Consider the following 25726-nt stretch of genomic DNA (forward strand, 5'->3'; position numbering starts at 1 on the left):
TATGGTCACCTTGACTTTCCCGGGAAATTGGACGCCCTCCTTAACACAGCCCAAGCCAAGGCGTATAAGGCAGTGCTTTCGATTCCGAGGTCAGCCAGAAAAACAAGGCTGAGACTGGAGTTAGGTCTGGCAAGCCCAGATCTGATGTGCCAGGGGGAGATCATAAAGTTATATCTAAGGATATTAAGGGCACCGGCTAACTCCCTAAACAATCAGCTGAAACCAATCTTTGAGGAGCCAGGCTCGGCCTGGCACTCTAGCCTTGGAAATGCAATCAAAGCATTGAAGATCGAGGAAGAAAGCATCAAGCGGCCGGACATCCCCCTGAATGCCTGGAAGAGAGCAGTTAACAAACAAGTGCGTGAAATAGCCTTCAAACGAGATTTTAAATCTTTCCGCCAAAGCACTCACTTAGATCCGTTGAATAATTCCTACACTGCAGGTAAAGCACAACCTTACCTAGGCGAGGCCCTCACCACACATGCCCGAAGCAAAATCTTATTCATGAGGCTGACCATGCTAGGGATTGTGGAATTCAACCCTGCATGGGCCCGAAGAGGGGAACTCACAACTTGCAGATTTTGCCACTATAAGAGGGAATCTTGGCTGCATCTCCTATGCTGCTGCCCCAATTTTGACAACGAACGTTGGCGACTCCTGCACCCGATCTGCATCAATAATGGCATAAAGTCGTGCAGTGAAGTATCAGCCCTGTGTTTTTCAACCACCAACACTATGGCATTAGCGAGACTGGCGAAATTCATCCACCAAATCAGGATAGCCCTAAAAGCCACTAACGAAAGTAGTGAAACCCTGGGGAAGAGCATGGCAATCTCCGTAGAGGAAAGCTAATGGATTTTCTCAATGAAGCACTAACGATGCACCAACAGTGCCCTCCGCGCATGCTCTCCAAGAGAACATTGCCCTTTGAGAGACACCTTGTGTGCCACAAAGGGCAGTTCAAGAGCTCCGCAAACCAGGCCTTCTTCAGGGCACAAATGGGGGCTCCAAGAACACGTGCTTACATGCTGGGGAAAGACTATACGGGACTCGGGGAGGGGTGTCAAATTTTAACCAGCACTAAGGTTTGAAATCACAGTTTTTAGCCTTTTTATAATGATTGTTTTTACTGTAAAGATTTTAATTAATTATACAGTTAATAAAAACTTCAAACTATATACAGATCCACTGGCATAATATAATTGGGCGTCTCCAGCATGTTCTGCATAATTATGGGTTTATGGCACATGCCACATATTCCTTCATCGTCTTCCTAATTTTCAATTTAAAAAAATGCTTTTTGCTCAAACAGATTAAAAGTTACTAAAACACTGATAACAGTGTTTTTAGGAGTGACAGGGCCTTTACGGTAGTCAGTCACCTTTCATGTGCGTATTGCTAATGAGGCAAAAACATTTGCTCAGGCAGTGCTAGCATGGTAAAAATGACAACATGTAATACTACAGTAAAATGTGTCTCACTAAGCCACGTAATTTGCTTTCTTGTCAAATAATTTAGTCAAACTTGCTGCATTCTTTAGTACACCAGGTGGCCCAGCCTATGTTTTAGAGTAGGCTATAAAAGTGTGTGTATATATTTATATGTTTCTTTGATAATTAAATGGCATAAATAAATAGGATCTGGATCTGGTTGTGTGGTTTCTGTGCAAGCCTTTCTTAGTGTGGAAGTTGACTTTTTTACGAAAATTTACATCATAGCAATATAGAAATGTGCCTTAAACAATACCACAGAGAATGTGTGTCAATATATTGGTTAGAGAAAATGTGCCTTTATTAAATGTGCAAAAAGAGAAAAATACCGCTTATTTCTGCAGAAAGCTCTCATTTTTATTGTTCTTTCACTGCTAGGCCTCAATAGTTTTCTTTATTCTTTCCTTTCCCGTTAATTAAATAAATGCCTTTTTGTAAATGCTGATTTAACGTTATAATTGAACTGCAGAACTTGACATCTTTGTGAAATGTGCTGTTTGCTACAAAATGTATTTCTTTCCTTCCTCACACCATAAGACTTCATCGTATTTTTGAAATAACTTTCTTGCTATAGACATGAATCTCGTGATCTGACAAGGACATGCTAGATATTAATGTTTCATTTCATAGAACAGGCCACTGTTACACAAAGGGACACTGAACAGCTAACAGAATAGGCCTGCAAAGGTTCTCATGAGAAGCTTCCTAGACCTTTCTTTTTTAATACGCTGCAGCCGCATTCATATAACAAAATGTCGACATGGACGTTTACCGTGGGAATCAAAAGAGAAGACAACTGACTATCGGAAGATTCTTTCCTATTGGATTGAGATGCTCCAACATTCGGAGTTTGCAACATGTTTTGTGCTTTTCTATATAGTACGTGTTCCTAGTTAGAGAGTTATTGCATTCTAGGTATTAGCGCCATGCATTCTATGCCCATCTTCCCAACCATGTCCTTTAGCACTAGACTGTGCTATTCATTCTGAATTGCTGTAAGGTACTGCAAGCAGTGATTTTCTGTTTTCCTGATACCTTTTAGGTGACTTGCTCCATGCTGATCATAGCTACCGCTGGTATTATTTCCTTCTACCTGTTTTAGCAGTTGCTATTGCAGCTGTTAAGGAACTCGGCTGGGTTTCCAGAACTACTCTTTATAGGGAGTTCTACCTTTCATAGCTTTTAGCCTGTCGCTCCAAATCTTTCTTACTCTTTTCCAAAATAATTCTTTATGGGCTCTTGTTTGGATAGGTTAGGTCCTTTAGATAAGATAGGGACTAATTCTTCATTGAACAGGTGTTATTTTGTCTGCTCATTCTAACCAACTTTTCTTGATATTTCTGTAAATGGATTTATCTGACTAACCTGAATAAAAAGACATAAATACAGACTAATCACTTAATGAGAGAATAAAACTTTAAAAAGTTCACCTCTCATCATTGACCGAACTCTGCAAGTTGATGATTGATTGAAAAATGTGTTTAGGTTGGGCTCTATTCAAACACGATGGCAAAAATTCATCGACCCGAGGAGGAAATTCGTGTGAAAATTTGACTATCGTAGTAAGTTTCAGGGTGGAGCTGTTTATCAAAGTTTTATGAGATTTCCACACTCACAAAACAATGTTAGAAGCCTACAGCAAAAACAGATCTTGTTATGTTATGTTATGTTATTTCCACTTGTAACGCGCTCGGCTACTCGTAAGTGTCCCGGCGCGAAACCCAAGGGGAGAGGAGAGACAATCAAGCGAAAAGATGTGTTTTGAGCTTCCTTTTGAATGCTGCGAGCTCTTGAGTGAGGCGAAGATCAAGGGGAAGAGCATTCCAGGCCCTGCTGGCTTTAACCACCATAGAACAGCCCCCGGTCCTCTGGAGTTTAAAGCGCGGGAACGAGGCTAGGCATAGGGACAAAGAGCGCAAGGCCCGCGCGGGGACATAAAAGGAAAAGCGCATCTGAAGATTGAGAGGGCCCTGACCGTGGAGAGCACGATTGGCCATGACCAAGTATTTAAACTTGATCCTGGCCGCCACGGGAAGCCAATGAAGAGAGTGCAGGTGAGAAGGGATACTCTTCCTTGATGAAATACCCAGAAGCAATCTGGCCGCCGTGTTCTGGACCACCTGCAGTTTTTTAATCATGTACCCAAGGGGCCCCACACATAAAGAATTGGCGTAATCCAGCCAAGAGAGAATCAAAGCACAGGTGATTGTTTCTCTAGCTGCCTGCGGAAGAAGAGGAAAAAAATTCCTAAGGGTTTTAATAAGGCCAAAGCAGCAGCCAGCAGTTTTCCTGATATGGGTGGAAAAAGAAAGATTCTCCTCAAACCAGACACCCAAGTTCTTAGCGGGCTGTCCCTCAGATAGGGGAAGAGGAAGCTCCTGTGGCCACAGCTGTTCATGAAAATTGGTAGGAAAGGTGCCAAAATGCAGGATCTCCGATTTTTGCTCATTACACTTGAGCTGAGCATCCGCCAGCCAAGTGAAGATGGAACGAAGGCGCTGTTGGGCCGCGAGGACCGAATTAGAAGAATTATCCCAAGAGAAGAGCAGCTGGGTGTCATCCGCATAGGCCAAAACCTTAGCCTCAAGAGCTTCAGCCAGATGGATCAAAGGCGTAACATAAATGTTAAAAAGCAAAGGGCTAAGGGAGGAGCCCTGCGGGACACCCGTGGTGACCGAGTGGAGGGAGGGATAGAAAGGAGGGAGCCAAATCTGCTCAGCCCGCTCCTCCAAAAAGGACCTAAGCCAGCCCCATACAGCCCCTGACACACCAATCTCAGCAAGGCGGGCCAAGAGAAAATCGTGAGGGACCGTATCGAAGGCCACCGAGAGGTCCAGCAGAATCAGAGCTGCCCTACCCCCGGCATCAAGGCACGCCCGAATGGCCTCCATAACCTCAACCACGACCATCTCAGTGCAGTGACCCGCCCGAAACCCTGATTGAGCTGAGTGTAAAACAGCCTCGGTCTCCACAAAATCTGTCAATTGTTTGTACACCACCTTCTCACAGACCTTGGCAATAGCTGGCAAAAGAGAGATGGGACGATAATTGCCTGGGTTAAGTGGATCCAAAGATGGCTTTTTAAGCAGGGGAAGAATCTTCGCCTGCTTCCAGCCCTGAGGTACCGCCATTGATTGTAAAGACAGATTAATAATCGAATTAACTTCAAGGTGGATATTCTCTGCTACATCGGCAAGAAGCCTGGTCGGGCAGGCATCTACCAGAGAACCAGGTTTCAGACCTCTAAGAATTTTAAGAGTTTCCAGCGGGTGAACTGGTCTAAAGGCAGACAGCATAGCAAGGGGGGGCACGGCTTGGCAAGTCCGCAGCCCTACCTGTACGCCCTTGCCTGAAGAAAAGGAGGCCTGAATGGCCTTGATTTTATCTCTAAAGAACCCAGACAAGGTATTACACCAGTCAAACGAGGAAGGAGTAACACTCGCTTGAGCCAGCGGGGAGGTGAAACTCTGCACTATGGAAAAAATTTCTTTGGAGTTGTTCCTGGCCAAGTCAATGTGAGCCGCAAAGAAATGACCTTTCACCAAAGAAATGGCGACATAATAGGTTCTTTGCATTGCTCTAAGTTTTGTTTTAGCCACAGGGCAGTAGCCACTCCTGCGCCACGCCCTCTCCAAGATTTTACACTCATGTTTAACCGCTTTAAGAGCGGGTGTAAACCAAGGTTTGGAGGGTGTAGCTCTGGCCGGTCTAATAGGTCGAAGGGAGGCGATCGAATTCACTGCTCTGGAGACCCAGCCCGTAAACCCTGACAGGCACTCCTTCAGACCCCCAGACAGAACAGGCCTGGCGGTATCCAAGGCTTGAGCAAGTTCCAAAGGATCCAATTTCCCAAGAGCAGGCTTCTGAAAACAATGCACCCGAGCCTCAACCTTGGAGACAGTCCAAGAAAAATAGGATATATAGTGGTCTGACCAAGTCACTGGGAGAGGATCCCTTACAAGAATAGGAAAGTTAGAACAGATAGGGTCCAATATGTGTCCGGCCCGATGAGTGGGAAGGCCGACGTGCTGGCTAAGTTGAGCCATATGAAGAGTACCCAACAGGTCAGTCACCTCCCTATCCTCGGGTAAATTCATATGAAAGTTCAGATCGCCCAACACCAAATAGTGGGAGAGCCTGACCGCCCTAGAAGTAATCACATCTCCCCAAGCCTGAAGGAAAGGACCAGCTGGTCCAGGTGGCCGATAAATCAGGGAAACACCAAGAGTGAAATGGGCTGACAAGCGGGCGCTAAAATCAAGCACCTCGCAGCAGGCCCAGGCCGTGGAGTCTCCCAAACAAAGATCCCAGATATCTTTATATATAACCGTGATTCCACCTCCCCTTGTCCCCTGGCGATCGACTCTCAGGACCCTGTAACCCACAGGAGTAGCCAATGCAACTATGGGGGCAGAGGTAGAATCGAGCCAGGTCTCTGTAAGGAACAGCATATCTAGCGAGCCGTCCTCCAGCAGCCCAAAGACGTCCACATGGTGTTTTTCAAGTGAGCGGAGATTTATTAGCACTGCCGAGAGCTGCACAGGTTTAGCCCGCTCATTAGGACTACAGTTCACATTAGATAAAAAAGCACAGCCCCCACCCAACTGAAAGCCGCATATGCTACAGGCCCCTAAAGGCCTCACTGCCACATCCAAAGAATGAGATCGCCGACAAGCCGCCACATCCAAGACTAGATCACTAGAGTAGGTAACATGTAGTGTGGGTTCTTGAGGTTCTTGAGGCAGCAGAGTAGCGTGTCTGGAGCTGGTCGCTATCGGGACTCTGACGGGCGCAGACGGGCTTGCCTTAGGCGCGCCTTTGGCACGCCAGCGGCGCGCCCGCTGCGCGCGTCCGTTCAGCGCGCATTAAATGCGCCCTGGTGCCGAAAAGCTAGAGCGCTAACCAGCGCTGACCGGCAAGATGGCGTCTCGAGGAGTAGATCAACCCTCCAACCCCCGCCGAAGTCGCCACAGCAATGAGGTAGAGAAATTATGAGAATGTGCAAAATCAGCAATAATTATTTTTTATAGTGCGGGTATGTGGGTGGGAGCGGCGAGAATAGCAGCAAACAATAGGTAATTTTTTAAAAGCAAAATCAGTAAAACAAGGCAAGGTAAAAACACGCTATCACATTAGGTGTCTCACTGGACAAACCAGGTAAGCCCCTCAGGCGCTGCGCGTCCGTTCAGCGCGCATTAAATGCGCCCTGGTGCCGAAAAGCTAGAGCGCTAACCAGCACTGACTGGCAAGATGGCGTCTCGAGGAGTAGATCAACCCTCCAACCTCCGCCGAAGTCGCCACAGCAATGAGGTAGAGAGATTATGAGAATGTGCAAAATCAGCAACAATTATTTTTTATAGTGTGGGTAAGTGGGTGGGAGCGGCGAGAATAGCAGCAAACAGAAGGTAATTTTTTTTAAAGCAAAATCAGTAAAACAAGGCAAGGTAAAAACACGCTATCACATTAGGTGTCTCACTGGACAATCCTGGTAAGCCCCTCAGGTTTACTTTTAGCGAGGTGCTAAACTAATGAAGCCAGCAGAAGAAAAGGAAAGGACCTCTGCTTAGAGGGAATGAGTTTAAAATAGTGAGCATTCATACATTTTTGGCTCTGGCTTCTATGAACTGAGAAATATCACATTTAATGGCATACTATCTGCGGCTCCCCAACTTGCAACATAGCTACTACAATGAAGGTAGCCATGTTGTTCTGTTCTCCAGAAACGTTAACGTGAGTTTCTCTCCCAGGAACCTGGGAATTTGTACAAAACTCCAGAGAAGCCAATTTGTTTTGATAATCTCCTCCAGTGGAAGTGCATGGAACAAAGTGGCTTTCAGGAAGCCATCAGGGGAAAACAGAGGCTCCTTAAATGAAAATCAACTTCAGGAGTCAGGGAGTAATTGTTACGGGACATATTGAATAGGATGTTGCTCCAGGGAATTATGTCTGTGTTTAGCAGTTCAGAGGGTTGGTAACCATTATTTCTAAGAGGACTTGTTGACAGACATGCGCTTCATATTTGTCTCCCCACAAATCTGTTGTCTACTGTGCGGGCATTACAAGCGATAACTGCAAATCAAATTGACAGAAGCTGTAAAAAAATGGGTTACTTGTTGGAGGGTGAAACACTTGGCAAACAACAACCAAAATTCTTCTCAGGTTGAGGTCACAAGTCCCTAAGTTAATGTGTGGTCAATCTATGGGTAGCTTGGCACAGGGCAGTCAGGCTTAATTCAAAGGCATTATGTAAACACTTACTTAAGTACATACGCTTTCGCACTAGTTAGCAGTAGTAAAGTGTGCAGAGTCTTAAGGACAACAAAAATGAGATCACCAAAAATTGAGAAGGAAGGCAAAATATTTTGGGGGAAGACCACCCTAAGGCTGACAGGTCTAACAGAATAAACAAAATCATTCATATAGCTGCTTTGTTTTTTATGTTTGAAAAGCTTTATTCAAGAAGAAATAAATACACAGACATCAGCTGTAATATAAGAGACAAGTAAATAGAAGTAAATGGTATTGAACCAGCTAATATCATTTAAAAAACAGACAAAAGCATTTTATACAATTTTGAGGAAAAATGGGAAGGGAGGAAGGGGAAAGGGAGAACAAAAAAAAAATAAAGAGTGGAAAAGGGGAAAAGACAATAACATATTATATAATAAAAGACCATAAATGTGTGCTGTAAAGAGTGGAAGCTGTAGGTAAAACAACAATCAAAATGTTACATAGCAAATCCAATAGAATCATAAACGAATCTTACATCATCAAAATAAAAGAGGAAGGAGTAATTCCCTTAAGGTGGTTGGAAGTTTTCCGAAGTGATGGCGGAAACTTTCCTCGGGACCATCCGATCTAAGTATGTGGTGAGAGGTAGCCAAAAGAGATCCCTATTATGTGTAGGGTTATAGGAGGAAGCAAAAGCAGTATCTAGCCTGTGAAAATGACACACAGAATTCCACCAGTGGCGGACGGAAAGGTTTGCAAGGGTTTTCCAGTTAGAGGAAATGTGCTGAAAGGCTAGAGCAAGCATGAGGTCAAAAAGACCTCGAGAGCATAGAGGAAGACTTAAAGAGTCAGATAAGCTGCCTAAAAAAAGGGTAGAAATTGAGTATGGAGAAGGGAGAGTGAAAATACGAGAGATATAGAGCCAAACAGAGTTCCAGAATTGAGAGACAGAAGGACATAAGAATAAGAGATGAAAAAGATTAGCATTAGGGGCAGAACAAGTCCAACAATTAGAATCAGAAGAGGAGGAAAAACGGGCTAGAGAGAGTGGAGATAGATATAGTCTATGGTATAAGTAGAATAAAGATTGAGTAAGGGAGGCCGAACGAGAAATTTTCAAAGATCTAGACCAAAGCTTATCCCACAAGGCGACAGGCCAAGCACAACCCAAGTCCTCCTCCCAAGCAAGCTCCAGTTTAGATTTAAGGCGCTCTGGATTAGGGGATGAAAAGAATTTATAAATGAGAGAGGCCTTGGGAAGGGTTGAAAGAATTTTAAGAAGAGGTGCTTGGGGGAGCGAAGAAGGGGGGGGGGGAAGAGAGTAAAAAATATCAAGGATAAGCGTCATCAAGATAACAAACTTTTGCAGAAAGGAGCGAGGACAGTGAAAAGACATCTGAAACTGAGGAAAAGAACACGGCGATGTTCCATCAAAAAACTGGTTTACCCAGATGATGCCCAGTGATCTCCAAGGTTTCCAGAAGATGGGACGATTCTTTATAAGAATAAGGGAATTATGCCAAACAGTGGAATTCAAGAAAGACTCCCGAGTAATAGGTATAGGATTGAAAAGAGGTTTTAGAAGAGAAGAAGTATGTTTAAATAAGGGAAGTGCTAAGTGCGGGACCCTGGCAGAGAAGCGTATGACCTCTCCGAAAGAAAAGGGTAACAACAATATATGCTCGATGCGAAGCCAAAGGGGAGCAAAAGCAGAAGGGTCAGAAGCAAGCCATCTAGATGCCTGGCGAAGGGAAAAAGATTTATGGTAAAGACGAAAGTCTGGGAAGTTGACACCACCATTGGCCTTCGATTTACGGAGCAATGCCAAAGATATTCTAGATCTTTTCTTGTTCCAAAGAAAACTAGACAAACAAGAATCAATACGTTTAAAATGAATTGCGGGGATATGAACAGGTAGCATAGAAAGAACGTAGATTAAAATGGGGGCTATCATCATTTTGATGGAGTCTAATCTCCCCCACCAAGAGAGGAAAAGGGGATTCCAAGAGGAGACTAATCGTTCAATGCGGGACAAAACCGCTGACATATTAAGAGCAATTGAAGAAGAAATAGAGTTAGAAAACCATACTCCTAAATATTTAATTTTAGAGCCATTCCAAGCAAAGCCAGTAGGAGAAAAGGCGTGAGGAGTGCAAAATTTCGTAAGGGGAAGAATTTCAGTTTTACCCGAATTGATTTTATAACCAGATACCCGTGAGAAGGACTCGAACTCAGACAGAAGAGGGGGAATGGATGTTTCTGGATTAGAAATGAAGAGAAGAATATCATCTGCGTATGCAGAGAGTTTCAATTGATTATCGCCATAGGGAAAACCAGTGATGGCATTATTGTTACGGATAGAAGACAGAAAGGGCTCAAGGGCAAGAACAAAAAGCAAGGGAGATAAAGGGCAACCTTGACGAACGCCTCGCTGAAGAGGGAAATACGAAGAGACTTGACCATTAACCAGAACCGAGGCTTTAGGGGCAGAGTATAACAAGGAAATGAGAGAAATGAAGCGAGGACCAAAGCCATGCCAACGCAGTGAAGCAAATAAGAAAGACCAGTCAACTCTATCAAAGGCTTTCTCTGCGTCAACAGAGATAGCCGCTAAAGGAATAGAAAGAGATGGGACTTTATTTAATACATTAAGGAAGAGACGAGAATTATCAGAGGTCAACCGTCCCTTCACAAAGCCACACTGCTCCTTACCGATGAGATGGGGCATTAAGGGATCTAGGCGTAGAGCCAAAACTTTAGCAAACAGCTTATAATCAACATTCACTAAAGAAATCGGGTGGTAATTCTTACAGAATTTAGGGTCGCAACCGTCTTTAGGGATAAGACAGATGGTGGCTTCTTGGAACGTACCTTGCACTCTACCCGATAAAAGAAACGATTGAAAAAGAGACAGGAGTTTAGGGAGTAAAAGGTCAGAAAAATGTAGGTAAAATTCAACTGAAAAGCCATCAGGACCAGGAGTTTTGCCCTTGGTAAGAATAGTCAACGCCGAAGATAGCTCATGTAAAGAAAGGTCAGCTTCCAGATCCGGGAAATTAAGATGAGACGTCAAGGGCTTAGGAAGTTTGTCTAGGTAAGCTTGGACAAGAGAGGGAGAGGGAGAGGACTCAGGTGTATAAAGAGTACGGTAAAATAATTGAAATTGTTCAAGAATATCCTGAGCCTTATGCAATAAAGTATTATCAGAAGAGTAAATGGAATCAATGAATGAACGTTCTTTGCGTGAATTGAGATAATTGGCTAAAAGCTTCCCTGCTTTGTTACGCCCACCATAAAACCGGGCACTACTACGAAGAAGCATTGACGAGGCATTTTCGGTAGTTGATTTGTTAAAATCTAGTTTGGCACGAATAAGTTCCGGAGGAACGGAATTATTAGAGGAAGAGTAGAACTGGTTCTCCAGAGACTTAATATGGGCTAATATATCCCTCTGTTTCTGGAGAAAACGCTTCTTTTTCTTGGAGACAAAATCAATAACAAATCCGCGGGCGGTAGCCTTGAAGGAGTCCCAGAGAAGATGAGGGGAAATGTTAGACACGTCATTTAATAGAAAGAAATCATTAGCAAAAGAACGGAAGGAAGAGGAGAAAAAGGGGTCAGTAAGGAGAGAATTGTTAAAGCGCCAACGAGAGGATCTGGAAGGAGGGGAAAGAAGGTCAAGATCTGTTACAATAGGAGCATGGTCAGAGATAAGTATAGGTTCGATAGAAGACGACAGCAAGTTTTGCGACAAGGAAAGAGAAAGAAAAATATAATCAAGACGAGAGAAAGAGGAGTGAGGAGGAGAGAAAAAGGAATAGTCAAGTGTGTCAGGGTGCGAAAGCCTCCAAGAGTCAGTGAGAGATGCTTGAGAAATGGTGTCGAGAAATTGTTTGTGGGGTTTGTGAGGTATGAAACGAACACTTGACTTACGATCAAGAAAGGGGTCCACACTCTGGTTACAATCGCCACCTAGAATGAAGAGGTCATCTTTATATTGAATACATTTGCTAGTAATTAAAGGCCAAAACAGTAAATCAGGTTGTGTGGGGCCATAAACATTAAACACAGTTAAAGGGATAGAAATAATTGACAATTTAGCTAGTATCCATCTACCGTCAGAATCAGACTCTTGTACTAAAACTTTACATACTAGCTTTTTATGACATAAAATAACCACACCATTCTTCTTGTTGGTAGAAGGAGAAAATAGAACCGTACCCACCCATCCACGCTTTAATTTGAGAGACTCAGCCTCCGAAAGATGTGTCTCTTGTAAGAGAACTATGTCAGGATTATAAGAAGCAAGGTGGGAAAGGATTCTCTGACGTTTGATAGGGTTAATAAAACCTTTTACATTCCAGGAAATTACTCTGAACTTAAACACTAAATAACATAATCAGGAACATTATCTACAGCAACGGGTAAAAAACAAAGCATTTGCAAAAGATAGAAGCAGAAAAGAATAGGTATAGGAAAAGAAAGCTCAAGCAAGGTAAGGAAAACGAAGAATAAAGAATATAAGAATAAAGAAAGAAAGAGAGGGGAAAGGTGAAGAGAGAAAGATACAAGAAGAGACAGTACACATCCATAAAGGACGACTGAAAATAACATACCTGAAGGGAACATGGAGAGGATATCGGGGCAGTGGATGATGCAACAAGACAAGAATGACCTCCCAAAACCAGGAGGACAATCCGACCGCACCAGGATGGAATGAGAGACACGACTCACATGAGGGATGAGGGGAATACTTTAGTCGATCTGGGTAAAGAAAACAAACACGAGAATAAAAAACGCTGATAAGAAAAAGTGACACATAGATAAATGCATAAATAATGGAATGCAAACAGTCAAGAATTGTGAGCAATAATAAAAATGGGAAAAACAAATAAGAGACTTTGAGAGACAACATATCAAAACTCTTAAGAATAAGACAGAATGAAGAAAACCAACTGCATAATAGACCAAGGCAGAAACATTATCAGGAACAACCTGGAAGAAAAAAGGAGAAGGAGCAATCAGCCACTGGTAGAGGTGGAAGTATCCATGCCAGCGTTGGACTGCATGTGAATAAAATTTTTAAGCTCCGCAGGATCTTGAAAAGTCCAAGTCTTATTCTGATGAGTAACTTTGAAGGTACAAGGATGGAACAAACCAAATCTGGCACCAAGAGAGCGCAAAGGTGTACGAAGGTTCAAAAACTCTTTTCTTCTCGCTGCAGTAACATTGGAAACATCCTGAGCAAGGAAAACCCTCTGGCCCAACCAGGAAACTTGGCGCTTGGCTCTAGCCGCAGAGAGGACAAGGAGTAGGTCCGTGAACTTCAGAAAGAGAATGATAACTCCTCGAGGCTTAGTTGCAGTTGATAGACGAGGACCCAGTCTGTGAGCCCTTTGGATACTAAGAGAGGTGGTAGGAGGCATATCCAGAAGTTTCGGGAGGAAAGAGGAGAAGAACGAGACGGGGTCATCACTCTCCAAAGACTCCGGCAGACCATAAATGCGCAGGTTGTTCCTCCTATTTCTGTTTTCTAAATCTTCGGTATGTTGCTGAAGAGCAAGAACAGATTTCTCTAGCGAGGTGATACGCTGAGAGTGAGATTGAAGCTCCGAGATCTGATGTTCCACCACCGACACTCTGTTCTCAATAGTTGACCATCTCTCCTCAAAAAGTTGCATCTTGTGATTGGTTTCCTCAACAAACGGACGTAGAGCCCGTATCTCCTCCAGAATTAACTCCATGGAGATAGGGGGTGATGGTTGGTCCGGAGGAGGAGAATTCTGTTTTAATCGCTTGGATGACGTTGCAGAAGAAGAGGACTTACTGGAGGCTGGCTGTGACAAGGGAGGACGACTGGACGACGCTGCCGCCATTGGATCCGTAGAACTGGAAGAAAGATCAACTGATGAGGAAGGGGAAGGAGGAGCCATGGAAGAGCCCTTTGAGGGTACAAAAACAAACTTCGGGTTGCGTAGCTTGCCCATAGGTGTCCTCCAATCAAATCCCCACAAAGATCGCACTTCAGGGGAGTGCGCAGCGACGTCACAAGATTTTTAATAGGCACTTAACGGGATAACGCCGATGCACCCAATGCCCTCACAGCCACCTCCTCCTGCCACAATGAAGAACCAAGGGCTCCGAAGGATTTGAAGCAGGAAAATAAAGTGGCACAAAACAGCGTCTGACAGAAGTCCTCGATCTACAAGCAAACTGAAGAAAGTGCACCCTTGTCAATAAAAAAAAAAAAAAAACTCCTTTGAAAGTTGGCTATAAAGTGTTAAATACAAAAAGAAGAAAAAAGTGAGGAAATTATGCAGTGTCCAGCGTGGTCGCACTCCGAAATTCCATGTTCATGAGGGGAAATACAGCTGCGTGTAAATCATCGCGCCGAAAAACAAAATGGCGGCCGCTATGAGGCGCATCCAAAACGGGATAAAAGCGGAGCTTTTAAAAGACACCAAGCGCTCATTTCAGGTTCACCATGCACTCTATATGCTCCGACTGCAGGAACCGGCGGAGAGTGTGGGGAAACATCGCATAGACCGGCGCTAGGCAGGAGAGATCATCCCAGTGCGGCGGAGCCCCGGACTCAGGCGGCCATCTTGAGCGGCGTCCAAGCCACGCCCCATATAGCTGCTTTGTTGATCATGTTGCAATGCATTCCACATATCATGTTGCAATGTATTCCACATATCCACTGAATGCTCCTCAGGCCTTTAATTATATAACCACAGCAACAGAATCTGTCTGATCCTGCGTAAGACGAGTTGTGCAGGGATGTAAGTATGTTACGGGTTCCCAATCATGTGCAGAACTACACTGGGGTGACAGCATGCTCTCCAAGCACTACGTGGTGGAATACTACATCTATGGCACTTTAAAATAAATATATACAATGTTTAAGACTCAAGGGAAAGCACATTTTGCCCACTACCTACTTACTCTTGGTTCTCACTTACACGTGCTTGCTTTCAAAGTTGGGATACCTTAGTTTTATAAGGTATCCTAACCATTTACTGCAGTGTTGACATTTCTAAGGACTCTAAATAGTAAATTATACTATTACTTAATTTAATGCTACTTAATTAATAAAGCTTTTCAGGATGAAGGGCTATGATAGAGGATGAAAATCAGTGGAAATGCAAGAAATTGAGGTAATACCAGGGAAGGAACGTAAGAATTCTGTGGCAACAATGGTGAAAAATTTTGTTAATATTCCTAAAATCAATGAGAAAATAGTAATACGCTTTTATTAAACTAGACTCATTGTGCTTATTTTCAACATTCCTAGATTCTTAGAAAAGAATATAACTGAAACAAACATGGTATTTTTGCCCCTGGTGAACATCTCTCTTTAACTACAGCTTTCAGAAATGCTGCATCCAATAACATGTTAACCGCACCTCAGTGAGGACTATACACCACATGGAAACACTTCCAACATAGGGTCAAAACAAAGGCGAAATTCTTGTAACCACACACCCTACATGGTGTAGAGTTCTTCCCATGTAGGCAAGTATTTCATAATCTCACATCGGGTTAGTAAGCACTGTATAGATGCAATACATCTAAGGATTCCTGTGCTGTGGTAAAATCAGTGCTTCATTTGAGCTGGTGATTACCTGTCGGGTTCACCAGCACTTTATTTGGGGACCAGCATTTAATTTTCCTCATCAGACATTTCCCAAGTGAAAAGGCGGGAAAAACACTTAATGGGAGAAAGAAGGAGCCTGCAGGAGAGTCTGGTAATTGATTAAAGCTGCATGAGGTGGATTCTAGACTATCAGTCTTGGTTTTGGCCTGCCGACATGCAATAGCACTGGCTACCAGCTTCTGGGCAGAGCTTTGGACACCGGCATTTATGCTTCTAGAAACTAAGCACTGTGTAAAATGTATGCCAAATAAACATTAAATTGCTTTGTGGGTGTTGTTGGACCTGGCATCCTTGGCGTGGTCTCCCCTGACTTTTTTGCTTTCAGACCTGCTCTTTTGCTGACTTTGTTTTTGCTGGATTTAGGACTTTGAGCACTTTACCACTGCTAACCAGTGCTACAGTGCATGTGCTTTCTTTTGTAATCAAAGTAAGGTCCTTGTAGGTAATCAGCCCAGTAGCCAGTGGTGTAGATTATATAGGTAGGTTTGTTCAGTTACAAGTAAGATAGAAAGTAATGTGCCCCACAGGAAGCAGCATCCTGCTGCTCAGTCCCACTCATTCCAACTGACCACTCCTACAAACCATGCACTCATGAACATTCTATTGCATCACATTTTCACAGGCTGAGCAGCAAGGAACTAGGAGACAACAGGATATAACACTTTCTACTTTAAGCATGGTAATATTGTCTTCTCCACAAATGGCATATTTAATCTACTGATAGGACCCTAGTAAAGTGCACTACATGGGCTTAGGGCCTGTAATTAAATGCCACTAGTCCATCAATTGTGTGTCTTTTGAGTTCTTGCCCTAAATGCCCGGGTACCGGGCTCACTGTGCCACTGGAATCAAGCTATCCTGGCTGATGAGCAGTGAAACCCCAAAACCGGTCCTAGGATGCTTGTTTCCAGTCCAGGGAGGACCTGGCTTGGCAGTTCGGGCTGGACTGTTCCCATGAGGCAAATATTAAAGACTGATTTGCATATGGCCAGGTCTAAACTGGGGTGGCATGGTGAGCAAAAGAATGATGGATTTAACCCGGATCTCTTGACTGGATTGAATGTTTTGATTTGTTCTGCATTCCGTCCATCAATTGTGTGTCTTTTACTTGTGGGCCTGCAGCACTGATTGTGCCACTCACTTAAGTAGCCCTTTAAACATGTCTCAGACCTGCCATTACAGAGCCTGTGTGTGCAGTATTTAACTGTCATGTCCACTTGGCAAGTTAACCCTCTTGCCAGGCCAAACCTTCCTTTTTAATACATATGAGTCACCGCTGAGGCAAGCCCTGGGCAGCCCAAGTATAGGGTACAGTATATTTAAAACGTAGGATATGTACTTTTAAGTTTTTCATGTCCTGGTATTGAAAAGCTGTTAAATTCATTTTTTGGCCACTGTAAGGCCTTTCTCTACCATAGGTTAATTTGACCTATTACAACCTATAAGTGTTACGTGCAATTAAGAAGAGATGGGAGCCCCAAGTTTGGTGTCTCTGGAATCACAATTTAAAATCCTAACTTATGGTGAAGTTAGTTTTTAAATTGTAATTCTGAAAATGTCACTTTTAGAAAGTTGCCATTGTCTTACTTTAGCCACTTGGTGCCTGCTGGCTGTCTCTGAATACACATCTGGGGTGGGTGACAGCTGGGCTTTGCGCCTTCCATCTAGACAGACACACTCAAAGGGAGCTAAGGTGGGATCGATGGTCCATCATGGGCAGGATGGGAGGGAGAAGCTGAATCTTACACCTAAATGGGCTGGGGTCTGTCCCCAAACAAAGGGCTCCATACCCCCTGTAGTGAGTCTGTAGCCAGGGCAGGGACTCTCAACTGGGCCCCTGACACCACAAACTCAGTACACTTCTGGGCCTGAGGATATTCTGCCAGAAAGAAGGACTATGGTGCTGCTGAAAGGACTATCATTCTGCTGTACTCTACCGGACTTCCGATCTGCTGTGCTGACCTGATGTCCTCTTGCCTGGGTGGGAGAAGGACTGAATCTGCACCTCTTCAACTCAGAATGAGAGTGGCTCAAAGAGCTTGTCTGCTTGCCTCCTGGTGGAAGTCTCAGGGACATCAAAGACTTCACTTCACTCACCAACAGCACCTGAAGTCTGCCATCTGAGAGTTTTGCCCTGCCTAGTGGTGCTAATCCAGTCCTGGGCCCTTGGAAGCCACCGCGAAGACCTGGAACACCCAGCCCCTCCACCTCAGGCTATCTCCTTCGCTAACCCAATTCAAGAAGGATATCAAGACCTGGCTTTTCGACTGAACCTCAGCACACAGTAGGACCTGAAGCCCCCCCAACACCTCGAGACCCTAATGGGTGAGTCGCTGCGCTTATCAAATATTGATTGATTGATTGAAAGTGGGTCTAAAGTGCTGCAACCTCTAAAATCCATGCATTGGAACTGGCTCATCTCCCTCGACGCTGGGGGTTCGATGGCGTCGCCGAACCGAGGTTCTGTTTCAGGGGGCCAAGGCTAGTCCCTGTATCTGACCCACACTTCATCGCCGTCAGCCTGAACTTTTGGATCTGTCCTGGTCACGCACAACCTGACTGCTCTGTACCAAGCTACCAGAGGATGAGCACAGTTTAGTCTAGGGTGTGTATCTGACTTGCCCTGACTAGGATTGAGGTTCGTGCTTGGACAGGATGCGTACCTCTGGCAACGAGAAACCAAATTTCTAACAGGGTTTATTTACTTTCTGTACACGTCTGTGTAGTTGCGGGGTGGTTTCTGAAAATGTGTAAGCTCCTTCTTATATTAAGATGAATCTTCTCTTTTCAGTGCGATCTAAAAAGAAACCTAATCTGCGCTCCTATATGAAATGGTGTGGTACGAACAGTAAACATACATCAGAAAGACAATATATTATGTATGTGATGATCTCTAATGATAATTCCGGAGAAAACATTATGACCAACCCTTTTTTTTAAAAACATTACCCATTTTTAGGTCTCTTACAGTTACGTTTTTCTCTAGTGAACTCCAAGAGCCTGGCTTTTGTTCCCCACACAAATCCTTTGCAGGTCAATTAAATTAATATCCTTCATCAATATTTGGAGTTATGAATTGTTTGGTTATGTGGTCGAAGTAATAGTTTTCGTGGTTAAACAATCGCGGCATTCTTGTATCGGTAATTTTAGTCCATTAAGCCTCTTGTACAAAATACATTTAAAGTTGCGTGGAAACACTAAAAGAGCAGTTCGGCTATATTAAGGCTCTTTTTGACTCATACAGTACAGCCGGCTCATTGATTTCAGTACACGTCAGAAGGATTAACTATATGCACCAGCTCTGCTCGTGTTCAGTCTAGACAGAACGTGGAAAATAAATATTCTTCCTAATCTCACTGATCCCAATCGGATTTAATTGAAAAGTGAATTCACTTAATTTTAAATAGCTATTTTCCCTCTCAAATCCGGAGCTGCCTAATTAAAGAAGCTCACATTGCCCTTAATCTTCCTCTCGGTCTCTGTCACCATATTTTTCAAGCAAGGCGCAGAAAATCAATCCTGCTTGTGCTGTAGCTCCCACATGCAGGAACTCCTGTGTAGTCTCACTTCAAGGCGCATCTATAAGATTGTACTTGTCGGGTGCAGCGTTTCCAAGTTTTAGGTTCAACCCTAGGGCCCAAGGGTCACACATACTGACATGAAACACTAGTTGCATCTGAATTTCATTAGTCCCTGGACACCTGAATTTCCGAAAAAGATCACTGTTTTCTAGAACAAAAAAATGGCAACATTTAAAAGTAGTCTAATGTATGCAAAATGACTGGAAATGATTTCTGAATGTATTATAGTGTCCAGGCGCCCAAGTAAGACTATTAGATTTACAATTTTACATCAAATAATTATTTTCCATATTGATATTAAACGGTATGGCTCAAGTTACACAAATTTTTTCAATGGGAACTTGCGTTTCAGTGTCTCCTCCATGGTGTCTTTTGTTCTCATGTTTGTCTTTTGGGGCAACAAACAGCCAAAGAGCTGTCACCAAGGTAATTAGATGCCCCTGATTTTTGTTGGTTGGACTGTGTATTGCAGTGGCAGCAGGTGTAGCTGTCTGAGTGCTTAATTTGTGAATGAAAGAGGGCCAGTGTCCGAAGCTCTGCTCAGAAGCCTGGGGCTGGTTCTATTAATTGTCTGCGCCCTGAATACCAGGGCCAGTAGCCTTAAATCCACCTCATGCCTGTTTAATCCACTACCAGACTCGCTGCCCCTTTATCTTACTCTTGCAGGTGCCTGCTTTCTTCCTTTGCTGACGGTTAAGCCTCCTTCCCTTTCCTCCCTCCTTCAGATCTGTGTGAGGAGTTCCAGAGTTTACCTGCCACGATGGCAAAGGTTCTCCCGCCCCATCTAGCATTATTTATTCTGTTGAGAGTTGGATTTGCGGATTCGATTAGGAGAGTGCCATGAGAAGATTTGTTTTAAATATACGGGGCCCAGTCCCATGCAGGGCCTTATGAACCAGACACAGTGCCTTAAACTTGATCCTATCCCTCCCTCCCTGGAAGCCAGTGTAGCCCTTGCAACGCCTGAGTGATAGGGGCGAATTTGGGGACTTTCAAAATCAATCTGGCAGCTGCATTTTGCAAGGACTAGAGTTTTTTCACCAGTTGCTTTTGTGTACCAAGGTACAGGAAATTGCAGTAGTTTGTTCTTGAGATGACAAGTGCCAATGTCACTGTTTTTGTAGCTCCACCAGAATGAAAGAGAACATCTCCTTTAGCGTCCTAAGCAGGAAAAAGCATGACAATGCAGTTTGGTTACTTTGCTCAGAGAAACATATTTTGGTATAAAAAATGACGCCCACAAGGCTTACAGTTAAAAATCAATATTAAAAACAATAAGGGACGTGAGTAAGCATGGACCAAGATGGCAGTGTTTTGAATGACCTCTGGGCTTGTGATCTCAAATCTGGAAGCATCCTGCCTCTAATGAAGTTGGAACTCATCACCGCTGCAGCCAGGATCGAAGACATCTCATCGCCAGCTGCGCACCTTGACAGCGACACATCACATACATCAGAAGGGTTCGACAACAACACTTCCCTGAAACAAGGTACTGTTTCAGGGGGCCAAAGCCAGTCCCTGTACCCGACCCGCGCTCCATCGTGGTCAGCCTGAACTTTTGGATTTATCCTGGTCTAGCGCGATCGGATAGCTGAACTGAGGACAATAGCAACAGTGGAATGGTGCTGTGGGCTATTAGCTGGGTGTCATCTTTGAACTGAAGAGATGAATGGAGCGGTGACCTCCTAAATTGAGAGCCCCTGAACTACCAACTCCTCGTACAGTGCTGTCCCTCATCACTTGAGCTCTGTGGAGTTCCAGAAGGTTAATGTGGTCTGGTGGGATGGAGCACCAGCAGGAGCAGCCCTAAAGTGGAGGGAAGTGGGAGTGTGCTGTTGCGGGGAAAGACCCAGACAGGGTACGGGGAGCACAAGTTATTACTGGTTAGCTGGGGGCATGTGTGGAGGGAAGCAGGACCGACAGGGAGCCTGGGGGGTGCTTAAGAATGCATAGTGGGAAGTGAAGAAGAGAGTATAACTCCTCTTTTGCCTATTGCTACAAGAATGCTTGTAGCCCTGCTTTGTGATGGAGATGATGAGAAAGGCTTTGAGTGGAGACTGAACTGTCCACAAACAGACACTCTGGCCTTTCCAACTGACTAAAATTGTGACTGAGTTTGGAGTCTCAGTGGAACCCAGGTTATTTGCAATAAGGGCACAGTGATATTGTAATTTGATTTGAGTCAAAAACCAACCATTGGCTGAGAAAAGTGTAGACACCCAGAACACATACAACTACTGAGGCAGACTAGTGACTGGCTTAACATCATGGGCAGAGATAGACTAGTGATGCATTACATAGCAAATTGACTTGAAAACTTGCACTCCTAAGTTTTGTACCTGACATCCTTGCCATGGTTTTACCCATCTTATTCCCTTCACTCCTCCTGTTTTTGCTGACATCGTTTTAGTAAACCTAAATCCACACTCAGGGTCCAGGACCTGAGGGGCACCACTTGGGGGAGCGGGAACTTACTCCAGCAGAGGCCAGCAGGCTAAGGCAGGTCCACTTTCAGGTTTAAGTCCAGTTGCAGGTCCAGACAGCCGGTCAGCTGGGCAGATGCAGGGAGGTCTCTGAACCTTGTTATGTTTGTGTGCACTAGACCAACATTTGGGCATATCTGTCCCACTTACGGCGTCATGCTGAAGCATACAAATAAGTGCTTGATTACATTTTTTTAATTCACCTCAGTCCCTGATAATTACTCGGGAGCACATACCAATTCATGATTATTTTGCACACAATGACATCTCAGTTTGAACCCTGCCATATGGAAATCGGTCTTGACAGTGCTCCAATAGAAGCAGTTTGACCCAAAAAGTCAGGCCAGGTCCTCCCTGAACCGGCAGACAAGCTACTCAAGACCAGTTTCAAATGTATTAAGGCTCATCAGTCTAGCTTGGTTCCAGTGGCATGGGACCAAAGTCTGGGCATGCTCATCGCACTTAGGGCAAGTGAGGTACTATAGCTAGTCGGACTCGGCCTCATAGATACTGTGGAGTTATGATGACTCAGTATCTTCATGCCGGTGGTCTATGATCTCAAGCATTGTTCTGTTCCTGAGCAGAATCCCTGTAACAAAACATGTTTGATACCCTTGTCGAGTCAATGCCTAAGGGGCTTCACCCAAACAAGCCAGTGACTGAAGAGGGCTGGTAGTAAGCCCCTTTCTATTTTTTATAAGTCATATGTTATGTGAGTTGTGTGTTTTATGCGTGTTGTGCATTGTGCTGACAAGAGCTCTCGAACAGGCATCTACATCTGTCTGTAGCCAGTTGCTAAAAAGAAAAAGATTAAAGAGAAAGATTAGTATTATCTAAATATAAAATGTAAGTTTGCAAGGAAGACAACTTAAGGTGGAAGGAGAAATCAGTTTCCCTCATGCTACCAGTTTAAGCTTTCAGAAAAGTATTGTCTGTCAATTCTAGCAATATTACCAAAGTATCCACCAATTTAATGTAATGGTTATGTTTGGAATTTAAGCCTCTAGTTTATACGGAGGTGGTCTGTGTTGACCGTTTTCTTGTATAATAATTTTGACACAAAGTTGTCACATATTAGATATTGCTAAAGCAAATTGCCATTAAAGAGAACTAAAACGCAAAGAGCGTAATCAAAACCTTCTATTCCCCAAATCAGATCAAAATGTTACGTCTCTTTGCCTTAAGTGCTCATTTGTTTTGGGGATTAATCAAGCTTTTCGCAGCTCCAAATATTGATAAACACAACCTAATAATTTGGATTACATTTAAAGGACTATATAGCCCAATATAAATCCTGACTGCATTATGTAATCCTGCTCGCTTATTTTTTCTTTTAGCTCCAGAGGTGTTTCAGTCGTTTATGGATGGTGGGCCAGGATATTTATATCCTGTGGACTGGTGGTCGCTTGGAATTACAGCCTATGAACTACTACGGGGTTGGGTAAGAGGCTCACTTATATCAAGTTAAAACCAGGAGAACATGTGTAATGTCTTATTCATGTAGATACTTTGCTTTTTCGTTTTTTGAATCTTTATTCTTCAATGTTCCTATTGATTTAGCCCGGCCATAAAGAAATATACATATTTAAATCACTTTATAATAAACCTCAAAATAGTTACATTGGTGTAAATCTTGTGACTTGATTCGTGTCAAGGCTGCTCATGGTGGGGCTATCTGCTATGTACTTACCATCTTAATAACGTGTAACTAAGTCTTAATAAACCTCTTCATATCACTTACTCTACGGCTACCTGGATGATTCTTTCCCTTACAACGGTGAACATATTCAGACTTAAGCAATTATCAAGGCCTGTAATCACCTGTGTTGAATCTTTCCAAAGATGATGGGGAAACGCTCCTTTACAATGTGATTCCACTCTAGTGTACAGATGTAAATATTGCAAGACAGAACAACAACAACACATTTTTCCAAATGGAATGATCCTATTTGCATTTTTTAAAATCATACTAGTGCAACTTCAGGTAAATTGGACCTTTTTAGCTTGCAGCTCTCAAATCATGCGCATGGTCACCAGCCACAAAAACCGGCACACTAAACGAAGAATGTATTCAGAATGCTGGTACCAATCACAAAAGCTGGCACACTCTATGAAGAAAGTTGAAGCAAAAAGCCTAGGCAATTAACTGGTCATGAAAAGACCTACAACAGGCTCATTGGTGTATATATAGACTCAGTGCACTAAACAATCATTTTAAAATCTAAAAACAAATTTGTTGTGTAAGTCAATAGATGAAAATGAAGCGAGTCACGGGGCACACCAAATGGAGCCCTCCAGATATAGAGTATATATATTCTGCTAATTGGGGGAGCTCTTTTTTAAAAAAGAAACACAATGAAGATAATCCTGATTCTATAGAGTTATGTAGGGCCACATGATCGCGTGATCGTCTCAAAGGAAGAGACAAAACATTGATATAGGACTTTCTCCTGTTACGGCATGGTTCCCGGGCTCCATTTGGTTTGCCCGGTGACTCGCTTCATTTTCATCTATTGACTTACACAACAAACTTGTTTTTAGATTTACAGTGTTAATACCTCCTTTTTTTAAAAAGTCTTCACCTTCTATAAATCTTTTGACCTCTCATTGAACCTCGAGTAATTTATTTGCCTTGGGTCCAAACATCCATTTTGGTCTCTTTAGGATACCTATTTAGGTCTATATTGTGACTGTCCTGAAGAAGGCGCTCAAAAGCCAAAACGTGCGTAGACAAATTAAGAACATGTCCAACATCTAGCCACTATGTTTTAAATAAGAAAGACTTATTTTATGTTTATCTGTTTTTGTGTTTCATATTTGTATTTTTTTAATTTTGGAATTAAGTCCCAATTGTTTGTATAAATGTATGTTACACTATTGTGATTATGTCGTTCAACACAGTATGTTTCAACGTATTGGATTAAAATTGATTTTAGCATGAATTTATCCAAAAATAAAAAATGAAGATTTTAAAATGATTGTTTAGTGCACTGAGTCGATATATACACCATTGAGCCTGTTGTAGGTCTTTTCATGACCAGTTAATTTCCTAGGTTTTTTGCTTTAGCTTGCATTTTCCCTGCCCTAGGACTTATTGTGCTTTGCAGGGTGTCCCTTTGTGTCTCAATTACACTATATGAAGAATACATTCAGAATGCTGTCACCAACCACATAAGCTGGCATGTTATATGAAGAATACATTCAGAATCCTGTTTGTATCTAAGAACAAAATTATGGGTGAGGCATTTCCACTCATTTATAAACTTTAGAGGACTGAAAGCACCAGAAAGCAAAATTACCTCAGATTAGAATTAGAATTAAAAACACAGGTCCACACAGACTGCAAGATGGCGAGCCTTCATCCTTTTCTATCTTTTAACTTTCCCTTGGGGAAAAAACCCTAGCTTATATGGATTTATACAGTAGGAAAATAGGAAGACCTCATTCAGAATGAAGATAATTTCTAAAAGAATTATATAACTGATGTCACCTAAATTTAATGCTTTTCAATTTGTAGGCAGCCATAACTTTTAATTTTATGGCTGTTTCTCCCATTTGTACATTTTACAGTTTCTACGGCATCACAGTCTGCTAAAATGCCTTGATGGGAATGGTGAAGCAGAGGGTGGGGGTGGAGGAGGGAAAAGAGGTTAAGAAGATGCTAAAAATATAGGCGGGTTGTAAAGGGCTGCTTCAAAACCATCAATCTTAAGAAAAAAGTATAGTCAGTGGAGCTGTCTTAGCCTATTGCTTTTGTACGACTAGTTATTGCAGATAAGGATAAGATCCTACTATTAAAAAAGATGGTGACCTCTCATCGTAGATAGAGAACACTAATGCAAGATTAATTGAGCTAGCATTTACTGTAAAAGAAGTCATATTTGAATTGTAGTGTTTTTTAAGATATCAAGGAAAGAATCCTAGACACTAGAAATTAAAGACATAGCAATTTATGGTAAAACAGCAATATTTCCCTTTTCAGATGCTGGTAGGGAGTTGAATGATATCAATAAAGGAGAAAGTATTTGACATATTTTCTTTTTAAGCAATATGATCTGAATAAGGAAATACTGTCGAGAAGTAAACAGTTTTCAAGTGCTAAAGAAATGGCATAGCAGAAGCGTCTCACTCATTTATAGTTTATCCAGGAACTTGTAAATTGATTGTTAATGGCCTCACATAAATATTTTTCTGGTTCATACATATATGTTTAAATGATTAAAACCATGACCTAATGGTTACTATGAAATTCAGCATTTCTATACAAGCCAAACTAGTCAGAAG

General features: G+C 42.9%; 1 protein-coding gene across 1 annotated transcript in view; it reads left to right on the plus strand.

The window, feature by feature from the left end:
• Positions 1-25726, plus strand: part of STK32B (serine/threonine kinase 32B) — a 1850878-nt gene that overhangs the window by 1444514 nt on the left and 380638 nt on the right. Inside the window, exon 7 of the mRNA XM_085642433.1 lies at positions 22780-22883. Within this exon, the coding sequence (XP_085498559.1) occupies positions 22780-22883 (104 nt within the window). The remainder of the gene's footprint in view (positions 1-22779; positions 22884-25726) is intronic.

The sequence above is a fragment of the Triturus cristatus genome, chromosome 2_2 (assembly GCF_964204655.1).
Source record: "Triturus cristatus chromosome 2_2, aTriCri1.1, whole genome shotgun sequence".
Lineage (NCBI taxonomy): Eukaryota > Metazoa > Chordata > Amphibia > Caudata > Salamandridae > Triturus > Triturus cristatus.